At 38.8% G+C, this 15,333-nt stretch overlaps 3 protein-coding genes across 4 annotated transcripts; 2 read left to right on the top strand and 1 right to left on the bottom strand.

Annotated features, from left to right (window-relative positions):
* Window positions 1–1,930: 1,930 nt before the first annotated feature.
* PUM4 (pumilio 4) lies at window positions 1,931–8,121 on the top strand. 2 transcript variants are annotated; one of them, XM_089602546.1, is made up of 11 exons: window positions 1,931–2,180; window positions 2,520–3,118; window positions 3,277–4,030; window positions 4,108–4,636; window positions 4,730–4,871; window positions 4,980–5,087; window positions 5,706–5,918; window positions 5,993–6,103; window positions 6,762–6,956; window positions 7,308–7,482; window positions 7,615–8,121. In XM_089602546.1, exons 2-11 carry the CDS (start codon window positions 2,543–2,545, stop codon window positions 7,677–7,679), a joined length of 2,868 nt encoding a protein of 955 aa, XP_089458672.1. In that variant the 5' UTR covers window positions 1,931–2,180; window positions 2,520–2,542; the 3' UTR covers window positions 7,680–8,121. The 2 variants fall into 2 exon arrangements, with proteins under 2 accessions (XP_089458672.1, XP_089458671.1); XM_089602545.1 differs by having other exon boundaries at window positions 4,105–4,636.
* Window positions 8,122–8,275: 154 nt separating this feature from the next.
* On the top strand, window positions 8,276–10,629 carry LOC149379514 (uncharacterized). The gene is made up of 3 exons (XM_089604021.1): window positions 8,276–8,967; window positions 9,059–9,397; window positions 10,087–10,629. Exons 1-3 carry the CDS (start codon window positions 8,644–8,646, stop codon window positions 10,627–10,629), a joined length of 1,206 nt encoding a protein of 401 aa, XP_089460147.1. The 5' UTR covers window positions 8,276–8,643.
* A 711-nt stretch (window positions 10,630–11,340) lies between these two features.
* LOC149379513 (serine/threonine-protein kinase PCRK1-like) lies at window positions 11,341–14,269 on the bottom strand. The gene is made up of 5 exons (XM_089602297.1): window positions 13,917–14,269; window positions 13,355–13,836; window positions 12,555–12,815; window positions 12,272–12,394; window positions 11,341–12,157 (listed from the first exon to the last, which is right to left on the bottom strand). Exons 2-5 carry the CDS (start codon window positions 13,763–13,765, stop codon window positions 11,654–11,656), a joined length of 1,299 nt encoding a protein of 432 aa, XP_089458423.1. The 5' UTR covers window positions 13,766–13,836; window positions 13,917–14,269; the 3' UTR covers window positions 11,341–11,653.
* Window positions 14,270–15,333: the final 1,064 nt, after the last annotated feature.

Genomic DNA, 15,333 nt, shown 5'->3' with positions numbered 1-15,333 from the left:
AGATCATCATTGCGTAAACTCAGAGTTGTATGATGAAATATACGGGCATGTTGCAAAGAGGGAGAGAAACCTGGATTACACTCTTATTCCTTTGCTTTAGGTGTCATCCCTTATGAATTTTCTTAACAAGGTATATAATGAGGTAGTTTCTATACGCATTGTACAAATCGCGTACTCCTTTCTCCTTTGATGGGGTTTGTTCTCACATGATTGTTTTAATAAGGTTTTAAGAGACATGATATTAGTATGAGTCATCTAAATAGTGAGTGTTGTATATGTAATAGTTAAATTAGATGAATACTTGTTTTTCATGTCTTTTGGTTTTTCATTGTATTTATTTATGTTACGATCGCGTATGTTATATATATATATATATATATATATATATATATAATATTTATATATGAATACATTTTGGATAAGCACTTAAGAACTCAAATGATTTGATCCAGACCCAATGATCACACACACACACACACACACATATATATATATATATATATATATATATATATATATATATATATTAATACATTTTGGATCAGCACTTAAGAACTCAAATGATTTGATCCAGGATCAGACCCTATGATCATATTTAAGCTAACAGATGATTGATTCCTCAACTTTTAGACTTTTGCATCTTGAAATAACGTCGCGAACATCTGAGAAGAATGAAGAAGTGAAGTATCGGAGTGCGGAGGGTTTCCGCCAATGAGGTCTCATATATATATATATATTAATACATTTTGGATCAGCACTTAAGAACTCAAATGATTTGATCCAGGATCAGACCCTATGATCATATTTAAGCTAACAGATGATTGATTCCTCAACTTTTAGACTTTTGCATCTTGAAATAACGTCGCGAACATCTGAGAAGAATGAAGAAGTGAAGTATCGGAGTGCGGAGGGTTTCCGCCAATGAGGTCTCATAAGCCCACTTTTTCGCCTACCTTCTCGGAAGCCTCTTCGAACAAAACTTGTATAAATACGAACTCAACTTTACAAAAATTGGGCAATGATTCGTCTAACCACAAGAATACATAGCTCTCCATCCCAAAGCAAAAAAGACCAACGCTTAATGACGAAGAGTGAGTCAGAGGAAAATCCTCTACACCCCAATCATTCACTTATTCTTTCGACTTGGAGATTCACGAGGTGATTTCAATTCACTTATTCTTTCGACTTGGAGATTCACGAGGTGATTTCAATTTATATAGGCCTAAGAGTTGAGTAGTGAATCATCTTGTAGCTCTAGTACGAAATGGATCGGACAATTTGTGTTCTTAAGTCTTGATCACGTGTATTGAGAATATACATGCAATCCATAGTGGCAGAGCTAGTATATAATTTAAAATAATTACATAAATTGAACTAAAATATAAAAACAGTAATATAATTTTACATTAAAAAGGTTGAGTTTTAGAAATTTCAACCTCAGCGGCTCTGCCATTTGCAAGCGAGCAATAAGATGATCTACTTTTTTTTATTTATTTTTTTTTTTTTACTCTCTCAAATTTTCATTACTTTTACGTATATTTTATGATAAAAAATCTACTACTTTTCGAAATGTTGAAATCTTCATTTAAGTTTTAATCACACAATCAAATTCTATTTCCATAAAATAAATATATATATATATATATATATATATATATATATATATATATATATATTCTATTCAAGAAATTTCTTGCGGTATGAAGATGGAAACCGGATATCTGGCAACTCCTGATTCCCAAATATTAGCATATAAAGTAGATACCGCTCTCGTAAAAGGAAAAGGAGAAATAACCTTTTTTTTTATCAGAAAAGGGGAAAGAACTTATTACATTCGTAGCATAGTAAATCTCATGCACTTAGCTATCCACCGTCCATCTTCTAGATCCGACGGCCTGCATTCACTCTCGTCTTTACTGATCAATTTAAGGGAAGAAAAATTAAAGAGGGGGTATCAAGAAAAGGAAACTGCTTTTCAGAAATCCCAGGCCCACTCGATCCCATCGTTCATATTCGCTTCTTCCATTCTCTCTCCCTCTCTGCGTTTGCGTCTATTTAATAATTTTTCATCTTCTTTTCGTCCGATTGTACAGAATAGGATAGGATCGAGTCTAATCGCGTCGTAATTGCTCTTTTCGAACGAACATTTAAGCTTCGATCTCACGCCTTCACTGCCTTCGGTACGACCTCGGTTATGATTTCGATTACGCTTCCTTCAACACTTTTATATATAACGTCTGTGTTCAAAATTTCCGAGGTCGTGTTATTGTTGAGCTTTTTTATCTATGTTTTGATCGAAAAGTTTCGAGGATTAATCTCTTCGTGTATTTAGAGTTGCGAGAGAGAGAGGAAAAAAATCTTCTTGTTAATTTTCTGTCAATAATTCAGAACATTTGGTTGATCGTTTCATCATAAATTTCCACACTGTAGTTGGTTAGGGATTGATGTCAGAATTTCTTTTTTCTGTGTGCCTTCACTATTTCTCAAGACTTAATTTTGTTGTTTTCTTTTTTGTTAAGGGGATAATTATTAGGGCTTTAACATGGCTGACAAAACGGAGAATCCAATTAACGTGGAAGATAGTGATAAAGAACGTCCCGGGGGTAGTTTAGAGGACAACTTACACAGCGAGCTCGAATCGATTCTGGAAGCGCAACGGAATCGGAGCATGGTTGATAGGGAGAGAGAGGTGAATATATTCAGGAGCGGTAGTGCTCCGCCCACAGTTGAGGGCTCACTGAGCGCTGTGGGTGCTATTTTGGGTGGCGGTGGGGTTGGGGTTTCGTCGGAAGAAGAGTTTCGGTCTCACCCTGCGTATCTGTCGTATTACTATTCCCACGACAGCGTGAATCCGAGGCTTCCACCGCCGTTGAAGTCCAAGGAGGATTGGCGGCTCGCACAGAGGTTTCAGGCCGGCGGAGGAGCCGACTGGAGGAAGGAGAACAGCGACAGCTCTTCGCTCTTTTCGATGCAGCCCGCGGAGAGCGATTTGATGGATTTGAGGAACGCCGGTGGAAGAAATCAGATCAGGCAGGTCTCGGCCGTGGGGTTCGATAGAGGGTCCAACGCTTTGGTTGGGCTTGGTGCTAGGCGCAAGAGTTTCGCTGACATACTGCAGGTAATTTTTTTTTTCCCCCAGAAACTCTGAACATTAGTTGTTGAAAATAATTAGGTTCCTAAAGGCGGGTTCTTTCTTCTTTTGAGGGTGTCTTATTAGTTCCTAAAGTAACTTATTTTAAGCATGTTGTTTAATGTTGATTGCTTGACGTTTGGCAGGAAGGAAGTGATCGGCCCGCTTCCTCGTCCAACTTCTTATCACGCCCGTCAAGCCGTAATAATTTTGGCGACGAGACGGAGATCTTTGCGGGCCTACATAACGGGTTTGATCCCCATGACCTTCCTGGAGTTCAGGGCCATGGTTCTGCGATTCCTCATTCTCTGAGCTCGGTGCCTAGGAGCACAACTCCTGAATCGAAGTTAGTTGGTCGATCGCCTGGTTCTGGCCTTCCTCCTGTGGGGAGCAGAGTATCCCAGTTTGAGCAGAAGAATGGTCGTGCTTTGAATGCCCAAAGTGGTCGAATGAACGAGCTTGCCGATATTGAAGCTAACTTACAAGGCTTAAGTCTTTCGAAACAAAGAAATAGAGATGTGAATAATCATGGCCTACGTCATCATAATTTAGAACTTGATAGCGACCCTGAGTTTTTGTTAAAAAGCGGCTATGATGAGAGCCTACAGCATGATTTTATGGGCAACGCCAATGCTGGAAATTACACTGATTTAGCTAGGATAAATGGATTTGTAAATAACATTAGCGCTTCCAAGATGAGCTCCAACAACATGCACTTGAACTTCCCCAAACAGACTTCTTCTTCTGCCGATCTTTATTCGCAAGTTGGTTCTTCGGGATTCGGAAGCTTGGAAGGCTCGAGTGCGCATCATCAAAATGCGACAGCCAACTTCATATCTTCTGGTGGTTTTTCTGTAAATCAGAAGCGGAATCCAGCAATTGATCCGCGTTTAGACACAGGTATATTGTTGTTACTTAATGCTGATGGAAATCATGTGTAGGTATGACATTAATGTTCTTGCTCTCTCTCTCAGCAGGCCCAGATATGCATTCCCCACTTAGCGATCCCCGCTATATTCAGTTTTTGCAAAGAAACCCTGATTATGCCGCAAGTGTTGCCAATGTTCTGGGTGATATTTCTATGGGTAACAAAAATCGAATGTCCACTCCCTATGGTGAATTGGAGGGGGTTCAGAAAGCACACCTTGAGAATTTGCTGCTGGCTCAACAAAGAGAACAATTAGAGTTGTCGCTTTTTGGTAAATCTAGTGGTTTCAATCATGATAACTATCATGTTGGATCCTACGGCCTTGGCATGCCATATCAGGGAAATACTTCAGGAAATTCTGTACTTCCTCATGTTGGATCGATGTTCCTGAACGATAGAATTTCACGCTTCAATTCCATGACTAGGAGTTCCATGAGACGGCCTACGGGCTCAATATACCCCGACACCAGCCAAAGTCCACAGGGCAGGGTCATGTCTTCTTTATTAGATGAGTTCAAGAACAATAAGACAATGTCCTATGAGCTTCCAGACATTGTTGATCATGTAGTTGAGTTCAGGTAATAAGGTTCCTATAGTTGGTTTCTATTCATCTTACTTTACTATCTCATCACTCCCCTTCTGAATCTATTCTCTTCACTTTTGGACTGCAGTATGGATCAGTACGGCAGTCGCTTTATCCAGCAGAAATTAGAAACTGCCGCAGCCGAAGAAAAGACTGCGATATTTCCTGAGATTGTCACTCATGCGCATTCCTTGATGACTGATGTATTTGGGAATTACGTCATACAGAAAGTAATAAGCTTTTTTCGTTTTTTATTTATTTATTTTATTTTTTTTGAAATTCCTCTGTAACCGTCCTTGTTGTAATCTGAGATTGATTATTATGTTGCCAATTTGCAGTTCTTTGAGCATGGCACACAAAGTCAACGAAGAGATTTGGCCAACCAACTAACTGGCCATGTTTTGGCTCTGAGTCTTCAAATGTATGGCTGCAGAGTAATTCAAAAGGTTCTAGCTCTATCTTTAAAGTTTGTTTACTTGTTTTTATATCTTTTCTCTTACCAAGGCTGTTAAGTTTGGGTGTCGGTCGATGATCTGAGGGAGATTGTATCACTGCGACGAAGGTTACACAAAACATAAAACCTGTTAAGAATTGCTATTAGTGGTTTTGGAAAAAGATTAAACGTGGGTGATTTTTCTCATTACTGCTAGTTGGCCAGAATATGGAAAAGGTTTCTTTTGTTTTGTTTTTGTTTTCTGTTTTATTAGAAAGGATCCTGAAAAAAGAATGGGTCTTTGATGAAACTATATATCATATGCAATGGCATTTTATAGTAAGCACGTGAGATAATAGATCAAATGCTTAATTGGGATATAAATTTACAAACTAAAGATGACTAATGTTCCCTTAACTGATGGTTTAGATATTGTAACATATCCTCCATAGGGTTTTGTGTTTCGAGCTTTGCTATGAGTATTCAGATGGTATCGAGTTGTTTGAGATATTTTAGTTTCATGAAATTTTTTATTGGCTCATTGACTATCAACTTGTATAATTGTTTCATGCAATTTTTCAACTGCTCATTGATTACTGAAGTGATTTCATGCTCTTATGATTTTTAACAGGCGTTAGAGGTGGTTGACGTAGATCAGCAGACCCAAATGGTAGCAGAGCTGGATGGTTCAATTATGAAGTGTGTACGCGATCAAAATGGGAACCATGTAATTCAAAAGTGTATCGAGTGCGTTCCTCAAGATCGTATACAATTTATTATCTCTGCCTTTTATGGTCAAGTTGTGGTACTTTCAACACATCCTTATGGATGTCGTGTAATTCAGGTATGAGTTCGTATTTTCTTGCGGTGTAAAATATGGTGTTGTAGTTTGCTCTTATACGGTTCTTTCTTCCACAGAGGGTCCTTGAACATTGTGATGATTCAAATACGCAGCAAATAGTCATGAATGAAATAATGCAGACTGTATGCACGCTTGCCCAGGATCAATATGGAAACTACGTCATTCAGGTATTTGTTGAAATGATCTCCCTCTCTCTCTTTCTCTCTCTCTCTCTTTTTTTTTTAATATTAGAAAAACATTATCCATTAACCGGAAAGGATAATTGTACAGCATATGCCTGCTTTTTATGCTCACAGTGAAATGAAAATTCAATGTTTCCGAATGCGTAGGGTACTCTAAATGCTTTAGAGTTGAGTTCTGTGCTAATTAATTAAAATTATAAGAAAACAGCCTTTTAACTATGTATTGATTTATCTTTCCCTTTGTTGCCTCTCCTAAAAAAAGATTTATAAATGTCTATGTATCTTAAGCTATATATAAACTTAGTAATAAAGCTTGAAAGAGCACAAGTTAGACAGAGAAAAAGAAAAAGAAAAAGAAAGCACATATTATAGCCAGCCTAAATGGTTTTAGTGTGATACCTCGGACCGGTCCATTCCTTAGCGGAAGAGTAACAAGCGGATTTTAGTGTTTGAAACCTTGTTTAATTGTGGCTTTCTAGTGAAATTATGGGTAAATCGTTCTTTCGATTGTTTGAAGAGTAGCCTAGAATTGGCATCTTGACCTTCATCATATATTTTTCTCAATTTTTGTTATGATTTATTTGTTTATAGTGTATGATCTCTGTTTAATATTGCATTAAGATATCTGTTACTTGTTTGGTAGCATATCCTCCAACATGGTAAACCACACGAGAGGTCTGCAATCATACACAAACTGGCAGGACAGATTGTACGGATGAGTCAACAGAAGTTTGCTTCAAATGTTGTGGAGAAGTGCTTAACTTTTGGCAGCCCTGACGAGCGCCAAATTCTCGTGAACGAAATGCTTGGTTTGACGGAGGAAAATGAACCCTTGCAGGTATCGAATTTGATAATGTTATCCGCTTGCCAATATTTTATTCATTTAGTTTTAGTATGATCTGTTCCCACGAATTGACAATGGGGCTTTGAGTCCTCCTAAGATTATTTTAATTAATCAAGCTTAACCAAGTCCCTGGGACCCAAGTCTACTAAATAAGCAATATAGGTTTTTAAATTAATTATATACAACCAAGCCAAAAGCGATATCAATTCAGCTAGAGATGTCAATCCTAGGCTTGTGTCAATGAAACATTAGCTAGAATATGTTCTCAGAATCCCTAGAAGCCCTTATAGAAGCAGGATATCCAAGTCTAAATCAGAATTAAGGAGTGCTTAAATAAATATGCAGGCCATGATGAAAGATCCGTTTGGAAACTATGTGGTTCAAAAAGTTCTGGAGACGTGCAATGATGAGAGCCTTGAGCTGCTTCTTTCTCGCATCAAAGTCCATTTGAATACTCTGAAGCGCTACACTTACGGAAAGCACATTGTGTCTCGTATCGAGAAACTCATTGCTACTGGAGGTTAGGATTGATGGTCCTCCGCAGATTTCTTTCTAAGAAGTTTATAATTTAATTTCTGAATCTAACTTTTTTTTTTTTTTTTTTTTTTTTTTTTTTTTTTGAATGTATATAATAATGGATTACATCATGCAGAGCGACGTATTGGGTTGTCATCAGCAGTTTCTTCTGAGCCATCTCAATTTGCTACCACCAGATAAGCATACGCCTTTCTTTATTAAAATGTACAGCTGACATGGATAGTGGCAAAATAGTGTCAAGTTTCTGGAGCGTACCGTAGTCACAGCTTAGTTGGTTGTAAATAAATGAGCACGTTTAGATTTCCTCGAGTATCTGCAACTTATATTGTATATACGGCCCAGTACTGTCGTTTTGAAAGATTCCGCTGAAGAAATGGCCATTTTGAGGCTGTCGTATTCAGTCTCTTCTCAGAGCACTGCTTGAAGATTCATAGTCGGCATCAAAATGTGGTGTGTAAATGGTTATTTGCATTGCTAAGGCGGGGTAGAGTTGTAAATATACTGCAGTTTTTGGATGCAGATGTGTAATTATATATCAATTTTGCTGCTTTTAACAGTTTTTTAAGTACCATTATTATTAGTGTTTTTTATTTCTTTAAATTTATTAAATCATTCGGAGCAACGACTTTAGTGTTGAATCATTCGGCCATTACATGATCTCTTGTTAAAAGGTCGTGAGATGATTAAAAACAAGATTACCACTTGAACTTGTGGTCTGATAATGTCAAGATTCAAATATTTAAAAACAAAGTCCTAGTAATGTAGTGTTCTACCAACACTGAAAGGCCTGCATAAGCAATCATAATAGGATCTGGTTTGACTAAAAAAAAAAAAAAAAAATTTGCACAGCCATAATATAATTATACGTACAAAAGGAACCTATCGCTTACGTCACTGGAAAGATGTTCAAGAAGATCACACTTTTTGGATTTTATCATTATAATTAGGGAATAGAACTAATTTATATATTCTGTTTGAGGTAGTCATTTAAGCGGATCCCAGTTTTATAGGAAGCGGGTGCATAAATGCTGTTGGAAGGCAAAAGAGTTGTCTGGTTTCCATTTTTTGTAGGACTGTTTTGCGCTTTCTTTATTCTCTCACCAAAAAAAAAGAAAAAAAAAAGAGAAAATATTGGCGTTTGTGTATGTGTGTGTATGTGGTGTTGTGTTCTATGAGGAGGCTTTGTCCGAATTTCGATAAAGAGAACGGGCTGGAGACGGTGTTGGAGGTGCCGATACCGGAGGAGATGTTTGCGAAGATGGGATGCAACGCGGTGGTGAGGTGGCAGAACCTCCGTGCTCTGATGAAAAACTCCGACCACTCTCCCGACGACGACAAGTTCTCCCACCTCTCCTCCGTCTCCAGCGGCGAGTTCATGGCTCTCCTCAAGCTCGTCGGCTCTCCCCTCATCCCTCTCCACCTCCACCCTCCCGACGCCTTCGCTCGCCCCATCAAACACGCCTCCCTCGTAATCACAATCATCCACTTTTTTTTTTCTTTTTTCATGTTTATGATCGAACAAGCGTGATTAGATTATCGGGGAATTTGTTACGTTGTAGGAGGCTTCGAGGGCGAAGTACATCGTGCAGCAGTACGTGGCGGCGACGGGGGGCGTGGCGGCGCTGAAGGCGATAAAGAGCATGTACGCGGTGGGACAGGTGGCGATGAAGGCGTCGGAGATGCGGGAGGGGGACGACAGCGTGAAGACGAAAGGGAAGAGCGAGGTGGGCGGGTTCGTTCTTTGGCAGAAGAACCCGGAGCTGTGGTGCCTCGAGCTCGTCGTGTCCGGTTTCAAGGTGAGCGCCGGGAGCGACGGCAAGGTCGCTTGGACCCAATCCTTCTCTCAGCCTTCCCACGCCAATCGAGGCCCACCCAGGCCGCTCCGTCGCTTCTTCCAAGTGAGTCTACCGTTTCCTTTTTATTATAGTAACCATAACTATGGGAGAGAGAATTTATTGAAACGGAAGTTAGCCCCGTTATTTTTTTTTTTTTTTTGAGCGGTAGACAATATGTCCTATTCCAAGTTAAATTTTATGTACACACGGACAGTGGTAGAGTTAGGAATTCCAATCAGGAGGGCAAATTTGAAAAAATAAAATTCAAGCGTGCAAATTTTGAAAAATCATATGAACATTTATAAAATAATTTAGAATAAAAGTTCAGGGGTGACATTTGACCCCCCATGGAACACATAGCATTCTTAGGAGAAAAACATGAAAATGACACAGAAAAACATGAAAAGAGCATAGACATATGTGTCCTATTACAAGTTTATTTCCAAATCAATATAACTTTTTAGTGTGAAATTTTATGTACACACGGACAGTGGCAGAGCTAGAAATTCCAATCAGGGGAACAAATTTTAAAAACTAAAATTCAGGCGTGCAAATTTTGAAAAATCATATGAACATTTATAAAAAATTTAGAATAAAAGTTATTTGACCCCCATGGGCCCCATGTAATTCCGTCCTTTGAACACACAGAATTCTTGGGAGAAAAACATGAAAAAAAAAACACAGAAGCCTACCATTTCCAAAGTAGGAGCAAATAATGTCATTTTTACGATAATTAAGAGAAGTATTATCAGGGTCTGGACCCGAGAAGCGTAGCGAACCTGTTTTTGGAGGCGGTGTGCGTGGGAGAGAAGACGACGAACAACGAGGAGTGCTTCGTTCTGAGGCTAGAGACGGCCCCGAGCGTGCTGAGGGCGCAGAGCACGCCTCAGCTCGAGATCACACGGCACACGATATGGGGGTACTTCAGCCAGCGAACGGGGCTGATCATCCAGTTCGAGGACACCAAGCTGGTGCGCATGACCAACGCCAAGAGTCACAGCAACAGCGACAGCGTCTTCTGGGAGACGACGATAGTGTCGGTCATCCAAGACTACAAATACGTGGACGGCATCAACATCGCCCACGCCGGAAACACCTGTGCCATGCTCTACCGCTACGGCGAGGCCCACAACCACAAGCGCAAGATCGAGGAGACTTGGAAGATCGAAGAGGTCGACTTCAATATCTGTGGCTTGTCCATGGACTGCTTTTTGCCTCCCTCTGATCTCAAAAGAGATACTACCACTATTGCTATTCAAGATACTTCTACTACTATTACGACTACTAGTAGTTAGTATATGTCTATGTATATGTATATGTATATGTATACATACGCATTATGGATGTAAATATACATATTAATTCTCTCTTTTTTTTTTCATCCTTATTGGCAATTAGCGTTTTGAATTTTCTAGGCTTTGGTTTTTGAACGTCACCCACCATATTAGATAATACGTGATATTGTAAAAAAAAAAAAAATACATGCCAATTTTTTTGTTTTGTTTTGTTTGTGTTTGGCACGTCCAATTTTAAGAGAATGAAAGCAGAATTATGAATTTAAGGGCTACAACTTGACAAGCTCGAAAACTAGAGGTGCTTATATGAAGTGATTTCATTCGTTACATGAAGAATAAGTTAATTCAAATAAATATATTATTAATTACTTTTATTAACCTTCTTTATTAAGACTCAATCTTAAATATTAAGATGCTCTACTAAAACAAACAGGTATTGATTCATGAATTAAAATATATTGATATGATCTAAACAAAACAAGGCTTTCATTTAAGATATGAGTAGGATTTTCATTTATGTAATGAACTCATGAGTAGGATTTTCATTTCTAGTAGGATTTTCAATTAGAAAGATCTGGTTGTAAATATAGACTTACGTATATATGAATCTCATTTCATAAATGAAAATAACTGAGAACGACGAAGCTGATAGCATTCAAAGTTCACAGTACACATCACAAGATCATACTCTCGGGCTGTATCACACCAACGAAACAAAAAAATCAATACCATTACCTCCTATATTCCACTTAGACTTGGAGAAAATTACATAATGACTCATCGAGTGTGGTAAAATCTTCTCTAATCACAAAAGTTACAGAAAAGAGGAAGAACTTATTTTTTTATGATACATTGATCTGTACTGTACTTGAAAAAAAAATGTAGATAATGACCCATCGAGTGTGGTAAAATCTTCTCTAATCACAGAAGTTACAGAAAAGAGGAAGAACTTCTTTTTTTATGATACATTGATCTGTACTGTACTTGAACCAAAAAAAAAATGTAGTTAGTGTCAATTCTTCTTTCACACGGTTTCTTGTGATCGTGTAGGTTTCCATGTTCTTAAGCAACTATTTTCGCCGAAGAAGGGATCAATAAGCTTGTTAAAAAATTGGGACCTCTGGGGCTCATCATGTTGAGGCAAAGGCATTTGTGGGCTTCCGAGAACAGCCTCTGCGGTGTCGATAATTTGGTCAATCATGTCCAAGATCTCGCTCATCTTGGGCCTCGACTTGGCCTGCCTGATGAGGCAGCGATTGGCCACCGATGCCAGCTTTTTGGCAGACTTTAGGGAGTACTTTCCTTCGAGCCTTGGGTCCAAAATCATGTGGAATTTTTTGGCGTCCGATAAGTGTGGCTTGACCCAGTCCAACATCTTTTGCTCGTTCCTGGGGCGGTTTCGGTCCAAAGGCCGTCTTCCCGTGATCAGCTCGTACAGAAACACCCCGAAGCTCCACACGTCGCTCTTCGACGTGAGACGCCCCGTTTGGATATACTCCGGAGCTGCGTACCCGATTGTCCCCACAACCTTTGAGAAGAAATAAGTTTTCGGTTAAAAAAGATAACGGTTTTTCAAACAAGACCTTTGACCGAATGTTTTTTTTTTTTTTTTTTTTTTTTTTTTTTTTTTTTTTTTACGTACCGCGGTAGATACGTGACTTAAGCCGTCCGAGGGCCCAAGTCTTGCCAACCCGAAGTCTGACAATTTCCCGTTCCATTGCTCATCCAGAAGTATGTTCGATGACTTAAAGTCCCTGAAGATGATCTGTGTACAATGTAGCAAAAAAACGCAATTTAAGATTAGTTTCGGCTTTTCAAAAAAAAAAAAAAAGATTAGTTTCGGGGGATACGGACAGAGACGCGCAATTGCGAAAACCGAAAAAGTACCTGAAAATCCATCACAATTACGAAAACCGAAAAAGTACCTGAAAATCCATTCCTTCGTGGAGGTAAGCCAAGCCGCGAGCAGCGTCTTGGGCTATTTTCATTCTTGTGGGCCAAGAGAGCGGAATCTGAGCCCGGTTCGACAGATGGTCCTGAACGCTTCGGTTAGGCATGTATTCGTATATCAGAAGCCTCTGAATCCCTCTCTCGTCATCTTCGGCGCAGTAACCGAGCAACTTCACGAGGTTCGGGTGCACAACGACGCCCAACACGTTCACTTCCGTCACCCATTCCTTGTGCCCCTGAGAATAAACAAAACACACAACATCATAAGCCACCAATGAATATATAATCATGCTTCCATAAACACGAATTAATGAAGAGACTTGGACACAGTTTGTCCTATATTTTTGAGCCCTAGACATCTATACCCCATTCCAGATCAATATTTATTTGTAGCGTAAAATTATATGTAAAAGTGAAGCGAGGAAAACATGTACTCTAAAGAGTTTCAACTATTTGTAGGAGTTTATCTCCGCTTGAATTCTGTATTCGATCTTCATTAAAATCATCAATAATACAGTTTTCGTTTTTTTTTTTTTAAAAAGGGCACAGAAGCCTGTCATTTTAAAAATTAGGGACAATTAATGCCATTTTTACAGAATCATGTCTGTGAATGAATAATCACGCTTCCACAAACACGAATGAATGAAAAGATTTGAACACAGTTGCCTCATTCCAAGTTTGTTATCAAATCATTTGTAGTGTAAAATTATATGTAAATGAGAGCATTACTAGAAGAAAAACATAAAAGCACAAACAATCACAATTAGAATTATACCTGCAATCCTCTTTTGCTGAGCTGTTTGACCGCGACGTCGATCTTCTTGTGATCTTCGGCGGAGCGGATCGCGGCTCTGTAGACTCCGCCGAAGCCTCCCTCGCCGATCATGAGCGAGCGGCTGAAATTCTTGGTGGCCGATTTCAGCTCCGAGAAGCTGAACTCCCTGAGATTGCTGCTCTGCCTCTGTGACAGCGCGGCGAACGACTTCGCCGAAGACGAGCTGAACTCGGACGCGTGGGACTCGGAGCCGGATCTTCTCATGTCGTGATCGCCGCCGGACATTGAAGTCATGGAGGTCGAGCCCATGGAGGTCGAGCCCATGGAGATGGACTGACAGGACTGTGTTGTTGGTGGTGGTGTCGTGGTCCTTGTCTCCTGATTTTTCTTCAACATGTGAAAACACTTCATTTCTTTTTTTTTTTTTCTTTTTTTTTTTATCTCGCCACAATCGCTTCTTTGATCACACCACGCCAATTAAGCTTGAAGAACGAGACCAACAATCTCAGCACTCAGGGAAAAAAAAAAAAAAAAAACTTGATCGAAGAAGGAGATGAATTACCTGTCATATGACGCTATTGCAAGGAAGAGCTGATCTGAGAGCAGTTTACTAGACACGACGAGCTATCCATGATCCGAGGGACTTGACACCTTCAATTAGCTCACCAACCAAGAAACCCAATTTTCTTTTTTTCTCTTTATTATTATTATTATTATTATTTTTCGTATTGATAAATGGCGTGGAAAATAAGATGTATGATGATGAGCTGTGTGTGTGTGTGTGTGTGAAAAGGAGCGTTGCACTGTATTTGTGTGTGAAACCGAAAACCAAGTTTGGCGTTGGAAACAGATGGCTTTGTCCAACGGGAAAAGGAACAAGTCTTGGATAGTGTTGATGCAACACAAAGACCAAGTCGTTCTCTACTTGCCTACTTGTATTCTTCATTGTTTTATAAATATTTTTTTTGAAAGGAAAAAATTATTAAGTGGGGTTTCATTAAGATGGTAGTTAGAAGTTGTAAGGCAATTTTTTTTTTAATTATTTTTTGAAACTAGAAAGTAGTTCCCTACCATGGCCATGCCCCATTGGCCATTATGGCTTTGTGAGTTTCCTGCGTTGACAATTCGAAAACATTAGACGTAAAGTTGTTGATGCATTTTGACCTTTTTAACTTTTTTAGGGCATGGACTTTTTTTTTTTTTTTTTACAATGGCATTGTAAAATTTATATAAAAATAAGAAAAAAAAAGTGGCTTACGAGTTACGACTACCATGTTTCGGTGAAATTTCTGATAGCAAGTACTAATTCAATAATATTAACAAAAACAGTAGACAATATTGTAGAGATACATATCTTGAAAGAGACTAAAGTCAAAATAATCAAACACAAAAACCTTAACCGCAACAAAAATAAAGACGGAGCTATGATTAGATGATCTTCGTATAAAGATGTATTGCTTTTGTATAAGGTGCTAGAAGGAACGAGCAATTACTTTCTATGATACAATGATGATTGAGAAGAAATTTGCACAACAATTCAACTCCGATGAACAAAACCTGAATAAAAAAACTATCATCGGACTACAGTGAAAATGGAGAAAATTATTTATGAAAGCTTTAAGTCTTGCTTTTACATAAATAAATAAAGCAAAGGTTTTAAACTCTATCAGTGATGCTCAACAACTTCATTAATTTGAGTAAATGCTCGAGGTTACAAATTTATTTAAGCCACACATCTTTCTTCATGTTTGGACATTCAAACACCTTGCTTTGAACTAGCCTCGTAAGCCCACTTACAAAAGCTTAAAAATCACCATTCAATGCAAAGATTTTATTTTTCAATCTTAAAAGAGAGAAAAAAACGAACTGGAGTGGGTCCAACTGTCTCTCCTGATCGGACAAATGGCGGCAACTGTGACGATCAGCATATGTGTGGTGGAGATAGCATATGGCATTATAATCGCTCTGCAAATCTGAAT

Source organism: Urtica dioica, chromosome 12 (genome assembly GCF_054948205.1).
Source record: "Urtica dioica subsp. dioica isolate 48M chromosome 12, U.dioica_male_clone48M_v1_H2, whole genome shotgun sequence".
Lineage (NCBI taxonomy): Eukaryota > Viridiplantae > Streptophyta > Magnoliopsida > Rosales > Urticaceae > Urtica > Urtica dioica.
The sequence above is the reverse complement of the archived record's forward strand: the minus strand, read 5'-3'. Positions and strand labels throughout refer to the sequence as shown.

Excerpts from the sequence above, each read along its gene's own strand:
- PUM4 (XM_089602545.1), top strand. The coding sequence starts at position 2,543 with ATGGCTGACAAAACGGAGAATCCAATTAACGTGGAAGATAGTGATAAA. Across the intron at positions 4,872-4,979 it reads GGAATTACGTCATACAGAAA|TTCTTTGAGCATGGCACACA; the intron begins GTAATAAGCTTT and ends GCCAATTTGCAG. Across the intron at positions 7,483-7,614 it reads GAAACTCATTGCTACTGGAG|AGCGACGTATTGGGTTGTCA; the intron begins GTTAGGATTGAT and ends TACATCATGCAG.
- LOC149379514 (XM_089604021.1), top strand. The coding sequence starts at position 8,644 with ATGTGTGTGTATGTGGTGTTGTGTTCTATGAGGAGGCTTTGTCCGAAT. Across the intron at positions 8,968-9,058 it reads CCATCAAACACGCCTCCCTC|GAGGCTTCGAGGGCGAAGTA; the intron begins GTAATCACAATC and ends GTTACGTTGTAG. Across the intron at positions 9,398-10,086 it reads CGCTCCGTCGCTTCTTCCAA|GGTCTGGACCCGAGAAGCGT; the intron begins GTGAGTCTACCG and ends AAGTATTATCAG.
- LOC149379513 (XM_089602297.1), bottom strand. The coding sequence starts at position 13,765 with ATGAAGTGTTTTCACATGTTGAAGAAAAATCAGGAGACAAGGACCACG. Across the intron at positions 12,816-13,354 it reads TCAGCAAAAGAGGATTGCAG|GGGCACAAGGAATGGGTGAC; the intron begins GTATAATTCTAA and ends GTTTATTCTCAG. Across the intron at positions 12,158-12,271 it reads TAAGTCACGTATCTACCGCG|GTTGTGGGGACAATCGGGTA; the intron begins GTACGTAAAAAA and ends TTCTTCTCAAAG.